Source organism: Balaenoptera acutorostrata, chromosome 7 (assembly GCF_949987535.1).
Source record: "Balaenoptera acutorostrata chromosome 7, mBalAcu1.1, whole genome shotgun sequence".
Lineage (NCBI taxonomy): Eukaryota > Metazoa > Chordata > Mammalia > Artiodactyla > Balaenopteridae > Balaenoptera > Balaenoptera acutorostrata.
The window spans coordinates 6,694,606-6,708,196 of record NC_080070.1 but is presented as its reverse complement, the minus strand read 5'-3'; the positions used below and the strand labels follow the sequence as shown (position 1 = coordinate 6,708,196).

The following is a 13,591-nucleotide window of genomic DNA, read 5'->3' as shown; positions in this document are numbered from 1 at the left end:
AGACAGGCTTCACAAAGAAGGGAGGGCAAAGAAGGAAGACATTTATTCTTGTCTCCTACTGGCCCATCAAACTGGGCCCATTAGTGCCTCATGAAGGAAATCTTGGATAGCTTCTGCCCTAAGCGCAAACCCTCTCCAGTCTCTGTGAGTCCCATGTGTGTAATTACAACATCCAACCCAATAATCAAACTCGGAATTTCATTGCAGGGTAAAGCCTCTCCTTCCCCTGGCTTGTGCCTGCTTCCGCCGAAGGACCAGCAGTGTGCACAGGGCTTCTTCCATCTCTCCCCACCCTGCCCTTTGCCTCCTCCTCCTCCCGTCACTCGCCTTGGTTGTGACTCCTCGTGGGTTGGAGGAGAAGAGGAAAAACCATTGAAGACAAGTCAGGTGTAATCTGGCTTTGGGGGATGGAGGCGCACTTCGTGGCTCTTTTCCTCACGGGGCCCCATTAATGACTGTTCAGAGAGTCTCCCTGGAAATTTGCAATTACAAGTCCAGCTGATGGCCACTGTCTCCCCTCCAGCTGGTCACTTTGACTCCAGTTCCGGGCACAGTTGCGATCCCTGGTGGACTTCCGGGCAAGTCCCCTTCAAGATGGCTTGGCTGGCTCCCTCCTGTGTGGCCCACGTTTGGTTTATGGGGAGCACATACTTTTGCCCCACAGTCAGTGAAAGTTATGGTTGCTTCCAATCAGCCTCCTCAGTCTTTACCCTCTGGCGCATAGCAACGTCCTTTCGTATTATATTTCCCACAGGAGCACCCGGCTCCAAAGCTAAACTCCAGAGGACACAGGTCATGTCCTCCCAGGAATCGCTCACCATACACCACTCATGTCCTCTGGCAGCATCAAAGCCCAAGGGGCCACCTTACTTGCTGTGAGGTGAGAGGGAACCGTCGTCCTGTTGGGCAGGGCACACAAGTGGAGCCCCCGTGGAGCCTCCCTTATTAAATCACATGGTTACACAGAGATCCCCCTCTTCACCAGGGAGCCAATTACTCTCGAGATGAAGCCCAAGAATCTGCCAGTCCTGAAGCTTGTTGTCCTTATGATCTGAATGTCCTCTTTTAAAAAGCTCTTTCCTCTTGACCTCTTCAAACACCTACCGAATCAGTTGAAGAGCTAAACCTCACCTAACCGGTTTCTAGCTCCTTCCTTGGCAGGTCCTGCCCAGATCTTCTAGTGTATGAGTTTGGAATGTGGGGGGGTTGGCAATACTGAGGACTCAGCTGAAATTCACATTTATGTTAATATCCTGCCACATTCACCCCAGGCCTCTCACATAACCTTCAGTCCAGAATTTCAATGTAGGACGTTGACATTGGACCTGCCCTTTGACGTCTGCTACTCAGCTTGTCACAGACCTAATTGAGTGCTGTCACTCCTGAGTCTACCCCGATGATCTTATCTGCAGACCCTAACTTTCCTGTTTCTGAAGAGAAGCATGATTAATCATTCCAGGCACCCACATGGACATATCTTATACATCCTTCATAGGAGATTTCAAGCCCTGAATTCTTCCTCAAGTCTTCTCCTATGAATCCTACTTTCATTCCCCAATTATGGGTCATGGCTCTCACATATTTCAACAATAGGAATAATGCACACAATAAATGCTGGAATTTCCAGAGACCTCAGAACTCAGAACCACCTTCAGAGAAAACTGGGATGTAAGGACTGTGAAGATAATCGAGCGGGAAACAATTCCTTCGTTGCGGGAGAAGATAATGTCGATGATTTTTATTTGATTTACTCATTTCCCCTCTGGGCATGACTTACCTTCCAAAGTGGAATATAAGTTGCATCCTCCATAGGCCCTAACATATGCCTAGATACACACAAGTTAATTGAATTCATAAAGTTTCTGCAAGTTGCTGACAGAAAATATCATTTAAACAGTTCTTAAATGAAAGGTGTCAGGACAGTGCATGAATAGTTCGCTCTCTAGAGACAATAGTGCACTGATGAATCACTCACAAGGAACTACCTCTAAATATAAGAATTGTGTTATCGGGAATAGCAGTTTGGACTAGCGGTGTTATGTCACAACATATAATGTTTTCTCACAATGGGCTTTTCTTCCATGCTGTCTTTACTCCATTCGTGATATTTGTGACGACCCTTAGCATGAGCAGGTATTTGGGATCCTATTGTCTCCAGATTTGATCTCGAATCCCTGCCTCCCTAAATTTCACCAGTGCAGTAAATACTCTCAGTCACATTCACAGGCAAAGCAAAGGACAGCTGTAAAAAGTCCAACAGTTTGAGTTTGGGTTATCTGCCATCATTATAAATGATATAAAGTCATCCCTCTAACTTTGAAGTTTTGCAATTATTTTAGCCGGACGGAACCTCTTATCTGCTCACTGCCAATGTCACAGTCCATGGGGGTAAACTTGTCCCAGAGATTTCAACAGCCAGGAGAGATTTTTCTGCTGGCAGAAAACACTAGAGCGAATTGAAAAACAACAACAACAACAACAAAAGTCAGGGAATGCTCTGAAAGAGAAAAAGAAGTAGGTATCATAAGATGTATCAATCAGGATTCCAGCAGAAAACAGATGGCTTAGTATAATGAAGTAGTTGGAGGAGAGCCTAGTGAAGGGCCTTCCTACAAGCTGTGGATACAGGGGTTGGAAATGACAAGGGAGAGGGCTAGGAACAGCGAGGAAATTACATCCTTACCCTAAGGGGTGAACAAAACCTGGAACCCAGAAGGAGAGCTGAGTAGAGAGCCTCCAGGGGAGGAGTTATGAGCTTCGGCTTAGGGTTGCAGCTAGTGGGAGATGCTCCTGCAGGGAGAGAGGCAGGAAAACAGATACCCTGGCCTTGCTTTTCTACCGTCAAGAGCTCTCCTGCTTGGATTTCCCATTGGCAGAAACCAAGCAGAAGTCAGAGAGCAAGAGATCCCACTGATGTAGTCCATATAGATCAGCCTCCCAGGCAAAAACTAGAGTGAAAGAAGGGTGAACTGTGGATCTGCAGAGGCAAGAAAAATATTTGGCACAGAAGAGATTTCTAAGCGACAGCAGGGACATTTTAAGTTAGGATGGTACCTTTAAAAAAAAGAGAGAGAGAAAAAAACAATAAGAGGATTTATCAACCTCCACATCTCCATGAACCACAGAGTAATGGTGCCAGAGAAGCCTGATGCTTCACTAACAAAGTACTCATAGATGTGGATTGAAATAAGACACATTATCAGTGGTGCTGACACTGAACGTATGCAGGGTTTCTTATTTGAAGTTTCCTAAATTGACTCTTTGAACTCTCTGAAATAGACCATTGCCTGCTTATGTCAATTTCATAACCTCTTACATTCACTGGCATTGTGTAGAAGGACAGTGGGGAGCCGGGAGTCGTGGGGAATGTGCTGGGAAGATATTTCATTCTGGTTAGCTCTCACTGCATAACAAACCATCCCAAAACTTAGTGGTTTAAAACAACAACAATCATTTATTTTTCTCATGAATCTGCAATTTGGGCAGGACCCCGTGGGGATGGCTCACGTTTGCTCTTTGCAGCTTCATCAGTAGGCAACTGGAGAATGCACTTTGGTGTTGCCTCGCTTGCATGGCTGGCAAGCTGCTTTTGGCGGGCAGCTGAAATATCAGCCAGGGGAGTGGGCCAGTGACTTCAAGTCCTCTTCATGCGGGTGACTTGGGCTTCCTCACAACATGGTGGCCAAATTCCAAGGGCAAGCACCCCGAGACAGCAAGGAGGCATTTTCCCCTTCTAACCTTGGAAGTCACATGGTGTTGCTTCAAACACCCAGAATTTATCGAAGCAGTCACAAAGTCCATCCAATTTCAAGGCAGGGGACATAGATCCATAACTCAATGGAAAGAGTAACAAGGTCAGATTGTAAGAAGAAGTCAGAAAGAAGATATGGTTTTAGCCCTCTTTGGAAAATGCAAACTACCATATTAACAAGTTATAGTAAATTGAGAAGTAAAAATACAATTTACACTACTTCCAAAACATTTGCCATACTTGTGAAAGCATATTTTTAATCCCCTTGAAAACAATTTGAAATAAATTCTCCTCGGCTTCTTCCCTTATATTTTTCATTCGTTCATCATGCTTCTTCATTAGCAATTTTATTTGTTCCTCCTCTTCTTCCTGTGGTCTATGGACATATTCCTTTCGAAGTAGTTTAATTTCCTTATCTAACTGATCAGTGTAGATTTTCTTCAAGACTTCCTCCTGCTCTCTCAGCTTTTCCTCCGTGTCCTTGTATATGGCGTCGGAAAAGTAAGCCCCCTGGTTGTTCTGCACCATCTTCTCTATCAGCTCCACCAGCTCCCGCACCTGAGCTTCCCTCTCAGCCTGGTCTGAACTCCTGTTACCAAAGGCGCAGCAGCGGTCTCCACACTCCTTGAGGATGCTTCGTAGCTTTACATCCGCACCCCGCACAAAGTCGCTTAAGCTGTGGTCCTCCAGCTCCTCTTTGCGAGTGAACAAGATGATCATGTGCTTCATGGCTGCTTCCCCAAACACAGCCTTGATCAACGCCACGGTTTTCTGCTCTTCCTCCGTGTAGCGGCCCAGCTGCATGACCAAGACGATGGCGTGAGGTCCGGGGCAGGAGGCGAAGACACAGCGGCTGATTTCCCTGCAGGTGGTGCTCAGGCTCTCCTCGGTGTCGAAGAGCCCTGGGGTGTCAACAACGAGAAGGTCTCTCCCCTCCCATTTCCGGGATGCTTTCTGACAAGTTTTGGTAACAGCCTGGGCAGCAAGCCTAGACTGGAATACGTTTCCCCCGAGGATGGTGTTTCCTGTGGCACTTTTCCCACTTCCAGTCTTCCCGACCAGCACGATCCTCAGAGCGTTGTCCTGGGCATCAGCCATGTTTATATCAAGAGGCCGTGGGGCTTAGGTACCCACAAGATCTTAAGAAAAGGAAGGAGAGGGAAAAAGGGTCAATTTGGGCAAGTGAGAACCATTCCCAACTCTCTTTTTTTTCTTTCTTTTCCTCCCTGAAAATGTGTAATATTCTATTATGCATAAACAGCTCAATTGCTGTGGAAGAAATAACAAAGTACTTAAAGAGTATCCCCACAAAAGAGTCATGTCCAGATGATTTCACATGGAATTAATTGAAACCTTTGAAGATCTGATAATCTCAGTGCTACTTAAACAATTCCTGATCACATAAAAAGAAAGGAAAACGTTCAGCTCTTTCTATGAAGCAAGTGTAATGTTGATCCTAAAAGCTAACCACGATTTCACCAACAAATAAAGCGATCCACATGTCTCATGTGTGAGTATTGATTCAAAAATCCTAAATAAATTATTAGACACTAAAAAGCAATACACCTTGATTAAGTATTACTGTTTCAGAAATACTAGGGTGGTTCAACATGAGGAAATTGTTGTAACACGTCCCATTAATAGGTTAAGAAGAAAAGGAACTAGGTGCAAAAAAGACATTTGGCCAAATTCAACACTGATGTTCTTTTTTTTAAATAAATTTATTTATGTATTTATTTATTTTTGGCTGCATTGGGTCTTTCTTGCTGCACACAGGCGTTCTCCAGTTGCGGTGACCAGGGGCTATTTTTCATTGCGGTGTGCAGGCTTCTCATTGCAGTTGCTTCTCTTGTTGCAGAGCATGGGCTCTAGGCACGTGGGCTTCAGTAGTTGTGGCTCACGGGCTCTAGAGCGCAGGCTCAGTAGTTGTGGTACATGGGCTTAGCTGCTCCACGACATGTGGGATCTTCCCATACCAGGGCTTGAACCCGTGTTCCCTGCATTGGCAGGCGGATTCTTAACCACTGTGCCACCAGGGAAGCCCAACACTGATTCATGTTTAAATCATAAAATTTAAATGAATAGATACTTCTTTAACATGATTTTACATAAATATATATTAAAATTTTTTTTCATCGCTTTTTTTTCATGCAACTAAAATAGTTGATTATGAAGTTCATTTGGATGAAGGAAAAAGAAAATTAGCCTTGGCAATCAAGAAAAGAAAAATGAGGGAAGACTAGCTCTACCAGATAGTAGAACATTATAGTTCCTATAATTAAAGCAGTATGATGTTGGTGCACGAATAGAGAGAACAGTGAAACAAAAACAGAAAATTCAGGAGTAGACCAAACTGATCACACTATATTCATTTATATTCAATTCAATTATATTATGTTATATTTATATTCAATAAGGCAGCATCTCACATCAATGGGAAAAAAGATGGACTAATAAGCAACACTGAGATAACAATACAGAAAAAGATAAAACGGCATCCACTTCCTGATGCCATTCAAATTCCAAATAGATTAGAAATTTAAATGTCAAAAAAATCCATATGATATTAGAAGAAACATGGTTAAATCTTTGTAACCTGGGGGTGGGGAAAATATTTCTAAGATTTGAAATTGAGTAGGGAAAAAGACTCCTAAATTTGATTACATAAAAATCCAAAAGATTGGGCTTCCCTGGTGGCACAGTGGTTGAGAGTCTGCCTGCCAATGCAGCGGACACGGGTTCGAGCCCTGGTCTGGGAGGATCCCACATGCCGCGGAGCAAATGGGCCCGTGGGCCACAACTACTGAGCCTGCGCGTCTGGAGCCCGTGCTCCGCAACAAGAGAGACCGCGATAGTGAGAGGTCCGTGCACCGCGATGAGGAGTGGCCCCCGCTTGCCACAACTAGAGAAAGTCCTCGCACAGAAACGAAGACCCAACACAGCCAAAAATAAATAAATAAATAAATTAATTAAGTTAAAAAAAATCAAAAAGATAATGTGAGGCAAACAAACAAATAAACAATCCATATACAAATTAAAACACAAATGTCAAACTAGGGGAAAATTCTTTTTTCCAACTTCTATAAAAGAGGGGCAAGGGGCAATTTTCCTTTTACACAAAGAATATCTATACAGATGGCCAACAACCACATGAAAAGCTGCTCAGCATCACTAAACATTGAAGAAATGCAAATCAAAGCTACAATGATGCATCACCTCAGAGCAGTCAGAATGGCCATGATCAAAAAGTCTACAAATAATAAATGCTGGAGAAAATGTGGAGAGAAGGGAACCTTCCCACACTGCTGGTAGGAATGTAATTTGGTGCAGCCGCTATGGAGAACAGTATGGAGGATCCACAAAAAACTAAAAATAGAGTTACCAGAGGATCCAGCAATCCCACTCCTGGGCACATATCTGGACAAAACTCTAATTTGAAAAGATACATGCGCCCCTATGTTCTCAGCAGCACCATTTACAATAGCCAAGACATGGAAACAACCTAAATGTCCACTGACAGATGAATGGATAAAGAAGATGTGGTACATGTATACAATGGAATATTACTCAGCCATAAATAAAATGAAATAATGCCATTTGCAGCTACATGGATGGGCCTAGAGATTATCATATTGAGAGAAGTAAGTCACACAAGGAAAGACAAATATCATATGATATCACTTACATGTGGAATCTAAAAAAAATACAAATAAACTTATTTACAAAACAGAAACAGACTCACACACATAGAAAACAAACTTCTGATTACCAAAGGGGAAAGTGGTGGAAGAGGGATAAATTAGGAGTATGGGATTTATGGATACATACCACTATATATAAATACAAAAGCAACAAGGATTTACTGTATAGCACAGGGAACTATATTCAATATCTTGTAATAACCTATAATGCAAAAGAATCAGAAAAACAAAATATATAACTGAATTACTTTGCTGTACACCTAAAACTAACACAGTATTGTAAATCAACTATACTTGAATTACAAAATTTAAAAAAAACAAAGAATATCTAAAAGTAGAGAAACAAAAGACCAGCAACTCGATAAAAAATGGAGAAAGATATAAATAAACAGTTCAAAGAAAAAAATGTAAATATCCTTTGAATATATAAAAAGAGATTAACATTCACTCGTAATAGAGAAAAATATATCAAAACATAGAAAAATTAAATTAATTATTTAATATTACACTAAGATACTATTTCTCACCTACCGGTTTGGCAAAAATCCAAAAGTTTGCTGGCATAATATATTGGTAAAAGGTGTAGGGGAAACAGGTGCTCTCCCACATGGCTAGTGCGAATGGAAAAGCAGTCTAAAACATCTAGAGGAGAAGTTAGCAATATCTTGCAAAAGTACATGTGCATTTACCCTTTGATTATCAACCTCAATTTTGGGATTTATCCCAAAGGTACACTGACAAAAATACAGAAACAAATTATGCAGAAGGCTGTTTACTGCACCACTATTTGAAATAGCAAAAGACCAAAAAACCTATCAAATGCCCATCAGTATGGGCCTGGTTGAACAAACTAAGGTATATTCACGCAGTGCAGTACTAGCCAACTGTAAAACGGAATGAGATATATCTTTATATCCAGGTATGGAGACATCTCCAGGATATATCATTAAGCAAAAAAAGCCAAGTGAAAAAAATAATGTAGAGTTTACTATCATTTCTCTAACAAGGAGGACTGGGGCCTACATATATCAAATGTAATATGTATATTTTTTCATTCATACGTAAAAACAATGGCAGGATAATCGGAAAAGAAAGCAGACAAAAAAGTTACGTATATGGGGATGGAAGAAACAGGGTGGAGGGAAGCTGGGGATAGAAGCTGGGAACTAGACTACTTTGGATATACTTAGATTTCATAGATTTGATCTTGAAAGCATATATTATACAGCAAAAATTATATTTCAAAATACTAGTAAAAATCCAAAGCAAATGAAACAAACTAGCCAGATTGTATTTTGTGTGGTGGATGAACCACAAAAAAATTGGTCCTAGAGACTTGACAATGCAGTAATTTCTTTGTCCATCCCCAGTAGGATATAGTTAAGCACCACCACCCCCAAAAACACCTGCAAAAAACTGTTTTCGGGAATCCTACTCTTAGTTGTGTGTATGTGCGTGTGTGTGTTTCTATAGTTTTGAAATCCATTGAAAAGGCATAAAAACAATGACGAGCCCAGTGACAGTGAGCACCCTTCGTGCAGATTGTAACCTTCAAATGCCATTTCCCGCCAGAAATTCAGGGCTCTCAGGAGAAAGCATGGATTCCAGGTCTGGGCCAGGCAATGTACGAGTTGAGCATAGACCGTCTTGTCATACTAGACAGCAAGGATGCTATGAAAAAAATTACTAGGATCGCATCAAAAGGACTTAAGAGCCAACTTGAAGACGATCCCCCACAGGACAAAGATGAGACAGTTTGAGCATCGATAAGAATAATGATTCCAAGGGATTGAAATATATCAAATAAGTTAAAATCTATGTGTTCATAGCAATGCCATCTTCTCAGAAGAAGTCAGTTGTTCCCTTTGGAGTATATTAGGAGTATGTCATTCTGAACGTTGACAAAGGGAAAGAACAAAGCATTTATCTTGTCTTTCTTATATAACTGTGCCTCGTGGAAATGAAAGAATTGTTGAGGGGAAGTTTCTTTTTAATAGGATTATTCCATCTAATAAATGAAGAAAGAATGATAGAATTAGAATATCATAATTTGTGACCCTTAAGGAAACGTATACTCAAGGTAATCATTAATATCTGAGACAACCAAACATTATGTGCCTTCTGATTGACATTAACAACTGCACTTGTGAAGTACTCCCACCAAAACACCAGCCAAGCTTTAATCCGACCAAGCTTCTCCCTAAACAGAATGCACACAAAACACTGGAACTAGAAGAGCATGACAAGGGACATTTTGGGGTGTAATCAACAAAGTGTACACTTCCAATTCTGTTGGACAAAAGACTTCCCCTTTCTTAAAGAAATTTTACAGCAAGAAACAAGGAAGGTAGAAACCTATGTGTTAAGTTAAATTTAAGAGATATCAATGAATTGCAATTTATGGACCTCATTTGGGCGCAACTTCAAACAATTTTTAAAATTATGAGACAATCAGGGCAATGTGAATATAACTGGTAATTTTCTAGAAATTCTCATTGCTTTTTGAAGTCTGATTATGGTAATTTTTTAAAATGGTCTTTATCTTTCAGACATGCATACTCAAATATTTACTGATAAAGTGACACAAGGTCTGACATTTGCTTCAAAGTAATCTGGGGTGGCTGGGGAGTGGTGAGTATATAAATGAAACAGGACTGGCATAAACTGATAATTGTTGAAGCTTGGTATAGGTACACGGCAGTTGCTTATATTATTCCCTTTATCTTTCAATAAGTTAAAAAAAATTCCACAATAAAAAAAATAACCTGGGTGTAGTGTAACCGCTACTGAATGTATACTGTATACCAAGCACACTAATAAATATGTTTTGTATATTACAGTCATCCCTCCATATCAATATGGAGGGGGGATTGATTCCAAGACCCCAACATGTTCCAAAATCTGCAGATGCTCCAATATCTCATGTAAAATGGCTAGTACAGTTGGCCCTCCATATCGGGTTTTCATATTGGCCGATTCAACCTACCTTGGATGGAAATTTCCATCCTCTTTGGTTGAATCTGCCAATGTACAACCAGGGATATGGAGAGTTGAATGTGCATTTATTGAAAAAACTCCACATATAAGTGGACCCGCACAATTCAGATCTGTGTTGTTCAATGGTCAGTTGTGTCTCACTTACTCGCAAAACTAACCTGCAAGGAAGCTCACTTTATTACCTGAGTTTTTTAAGTGACGAGACTGATGTGGCTCAAGAATTCTGAGACACTCGCCCAAGGTCATTGTGCCAATAGGTGCGGAACAGAGAGGGCTCCAGTTCAAGGGCTGTCTGACTACCACGCTCACTCTTAAGCACTGCACACTACTGCCTCTTCTTGTGCCTTCTCGGACCCGTCATTCTGTAGTCTACATCAGGTCAGAGGCAGATGAGGGGAAGACAGTCCACACTCTTTCCCGAATGGTGAACTGCTTAGCAAGCCTATAATTAGGGAAGGCAAGGAGGGGGGTCTCACATACATGTTTTTTTTAGAATAGCTAATCCTCTCTGCATAGCACCTGCTCCGCAACTCATATGTCACCCTATTAGGGACACAGCTTCTCTCTGTGAAGTGTCGGAAAGAATTCAAAGTGAATTCTAGAGTTCCTGTGTCATCAGTGACCTGGGTAATCCCTGGAGAGTCACCATGCTCTCAGGGGTTCTGATCCTCTTTCAGGAAAATCAACAAGGACCTACTGTATAGCACAGGGAACTCTACTCAATATTCTGTAATAACCTATATGGGAAAAGAATCTGAAAAAGAATGGATATACGTATATGTATAACAGAATCACTGAGCTGTATACCTGAAAGTTACACAACATTGTAAATCAACTCTACTCCAATATAAAATAAAAATTAAACTAAAAACAAGAAACAGGGGTTTAGACTGGGTGGCCTCTGAATTGCCTTCCAGCTCTAAAGACCTGCCTTGGGGACACTCATTTCCTATTAAGGGAAAACTCTGGGTTATCAAGTGGTACTCAATGTCCATCACAACAGCAACTAGACAGACGGTGCAGTTTTCAGCTAAGGTTTGTCCTGTTGAATATGAGCTGTATGGACGTTATGCTCATAAACGTCTTTCCTCCCCTCTCTCCCCTCCACCACCAGCACTCTGGCAGCATCCTCCTTCCTGCGTTGCCTGCACACCACCTGGTCCCTTCTCGGGCCACAGCCCACCCCCGCGTGGACTCCCTGTATCCTACTGCCCCTCGCAGCTCTATCCTCTGGGGCCTCTTCTCAGCCAGGCTCACCTTTTGAAGGAGTTGATGAGTTGTCAAGTTTTCTCCAAAGAAGCTGTTTGAGCCCGTGCTTTTGCTTTAACTATGAGGGGAAAATGTTTGCACCCTCTGAAACCTCTGAGCCAGGAAGCAGATTGGGTGGAGCCAGTGAAGGAACTGTTTGCCTTTAAAGAGACAGAAATATTGCCCCATAATTTGGTGGGTGCTTCAGCTTTGACAAGTTGAAAGCTTTTTCTCCGTGTGCCTGTTATCACACCAACATTGCCAAAGTTATACTTGTTGTTTGGGGTTATTGTGGTGGATCCAAAAGGCCCTTAGTAAATGACCTAAATCTTGCCCAGAAAGCCAGTCACAGTGTCTGATCATCATTCCTGGGTGCACTGGGAGACTGCAGGGCTCTTCGGGGAAGAAAGAAGTCAGACACGTGGCTTGGTGTATCCTAGGGATAGCGCCAGTCTATTGCTGGGTGGAGAGTAGAACTTGTAAGTGATGAACTTGAATATTTAGCTGAAGAGATTTCTAAGTACAGTGTGGAAGGTGCAGTCTGCTTTCTCCTTGCTGCTTATAGTAAAATGCAAGAGGAAAGAGACTGGAGTGATGCAGCTACAAGCCAAGGAACGCCGAGGATTGCCAGCAACCACCAGCAGCTGGGAAAACACAAGGGAGGATCCCCCCCTGGAGCCTTCAGAGAGCATGGCTTTGCCAACACTTTGAGTGTGAACTCCCAGAACTCTGCAGCAATAAATGTCTCTGCTTTGAAGCTTCGTAGTTTGTAATAATCTGTTAGAGCAGCTCTAGGAATCTAGTCTATCACCTTTCTCTTTTCCTCTACCTTTTCCCCTGCCTGCTTTCTGTTCCTCCTAACGGCCCAAAGACTCCCCTCCTGCATTACATGGTCTGAGCAGTGCAAATTGACTAGAATGTGCTCTTCCGCATTCCCTACCCACACGTCTGGCCCAGATGGACCATGAAAGTCTCAGTGATGAGAGAAGTTGTGGCTTTCTCAGGAGTTTAGCTTTGAAATTCTCTGGAGACTCTAGCTTTTGTCAACAATTTACACAACACTGTCAACAGAAAAAAGTGCACAACCGAAAAGTTGAGAATTCTCTTTTATTCAGCAGACTTTCTGAGGACTTGAGGCCCCGGAGGCAGCCCCTCAGCTAGCTCTGAGCGACCACTCCCAAGATATAAGAGAGGAGCCTGGTACTGGCATCTTACAATCAACACGGCGCTTTTCTCCAGCACAATCCAGTGTCAGTCGATTGGCTTCACTGCGTGCGGATGAGCAGACCCAAGTTTGCTTCAGTAATAGAAATCGTCTGTCACGTAAATGCTCTTAAAAATGCATTTGCCTAACTGTATTTTCTTTAATTTGCTTTTCTATATCAGTGAGAAGATTTTCAACGAAACTGAAATTTAAGAGTTCTGTGTTTTAGAACTTTAGGGTTTAATTTATCATGCCTTCAAAAGCTTGCCTACGGTAGATACTCAGTAAAGACCCTCTTTTAAGTGCACAGGTTAGATCTATTCTAGATCAATCTCTATTGTCACTGTTATTAGCCCCTGAATATTAGTTCTTAGTTTTCCTTTATGTTGTACAGTCCCAGGTAACACTATCAGTTTCCTTTAGTTGGTTTAATAAATATTTCCTCAGGGGCAGGTGCATAAGCCCTGTCTTATAATGCCACACAAGGGAAGTAATCCCCAGTGAAACATGTCTACCCTACAATATAACTAAACAAGAGATGTAACCATCTTATATAAAGCCTATTTACATATACCAATTTTTATTAACTTTCATCTCAATGTTATCATTTTATACCTTTACCTTTAGTTTCCATTAGGAGCCAATCAACAGGTCTTCTCCTCTCTGGGCTCAGACCTAGGTGGTGGCGAC

At 42.0% G+C, this 13,591-nt stretch overlaps 1 protein-coding gene across 1 annotated transcript; it reads right to left on the bottom strand.

Moving 5' to 3' along the window:
• Positions 1-3,468: 3,468 nt before the first annotated feature.
• LOC103014398 (GTPase IMAP family member 7) lies at positions 3,469-11,795 on the bottom strand. The gene is made up of 2 exons (XM_007165377.2): positions 11,707-11,795; positions 3,469-4,890 (listed from the first exon to the last, which is right to left on the bottom strand). Exon 2 carries the CDS (start codon positions 4,847-4,849, stop codon positions 3,968-3,970), a length of 882 nt encoding a protein of 293 aa, XP_007165439.2. The 5' UTR covers positions 4,850-4,890; positions 11,707-11,795; the 3' UTR covers positions 3,469-3,967.
• Between the last annotated feature and the right edge of the window lie 1,796 nt (positions 11,796-13,591).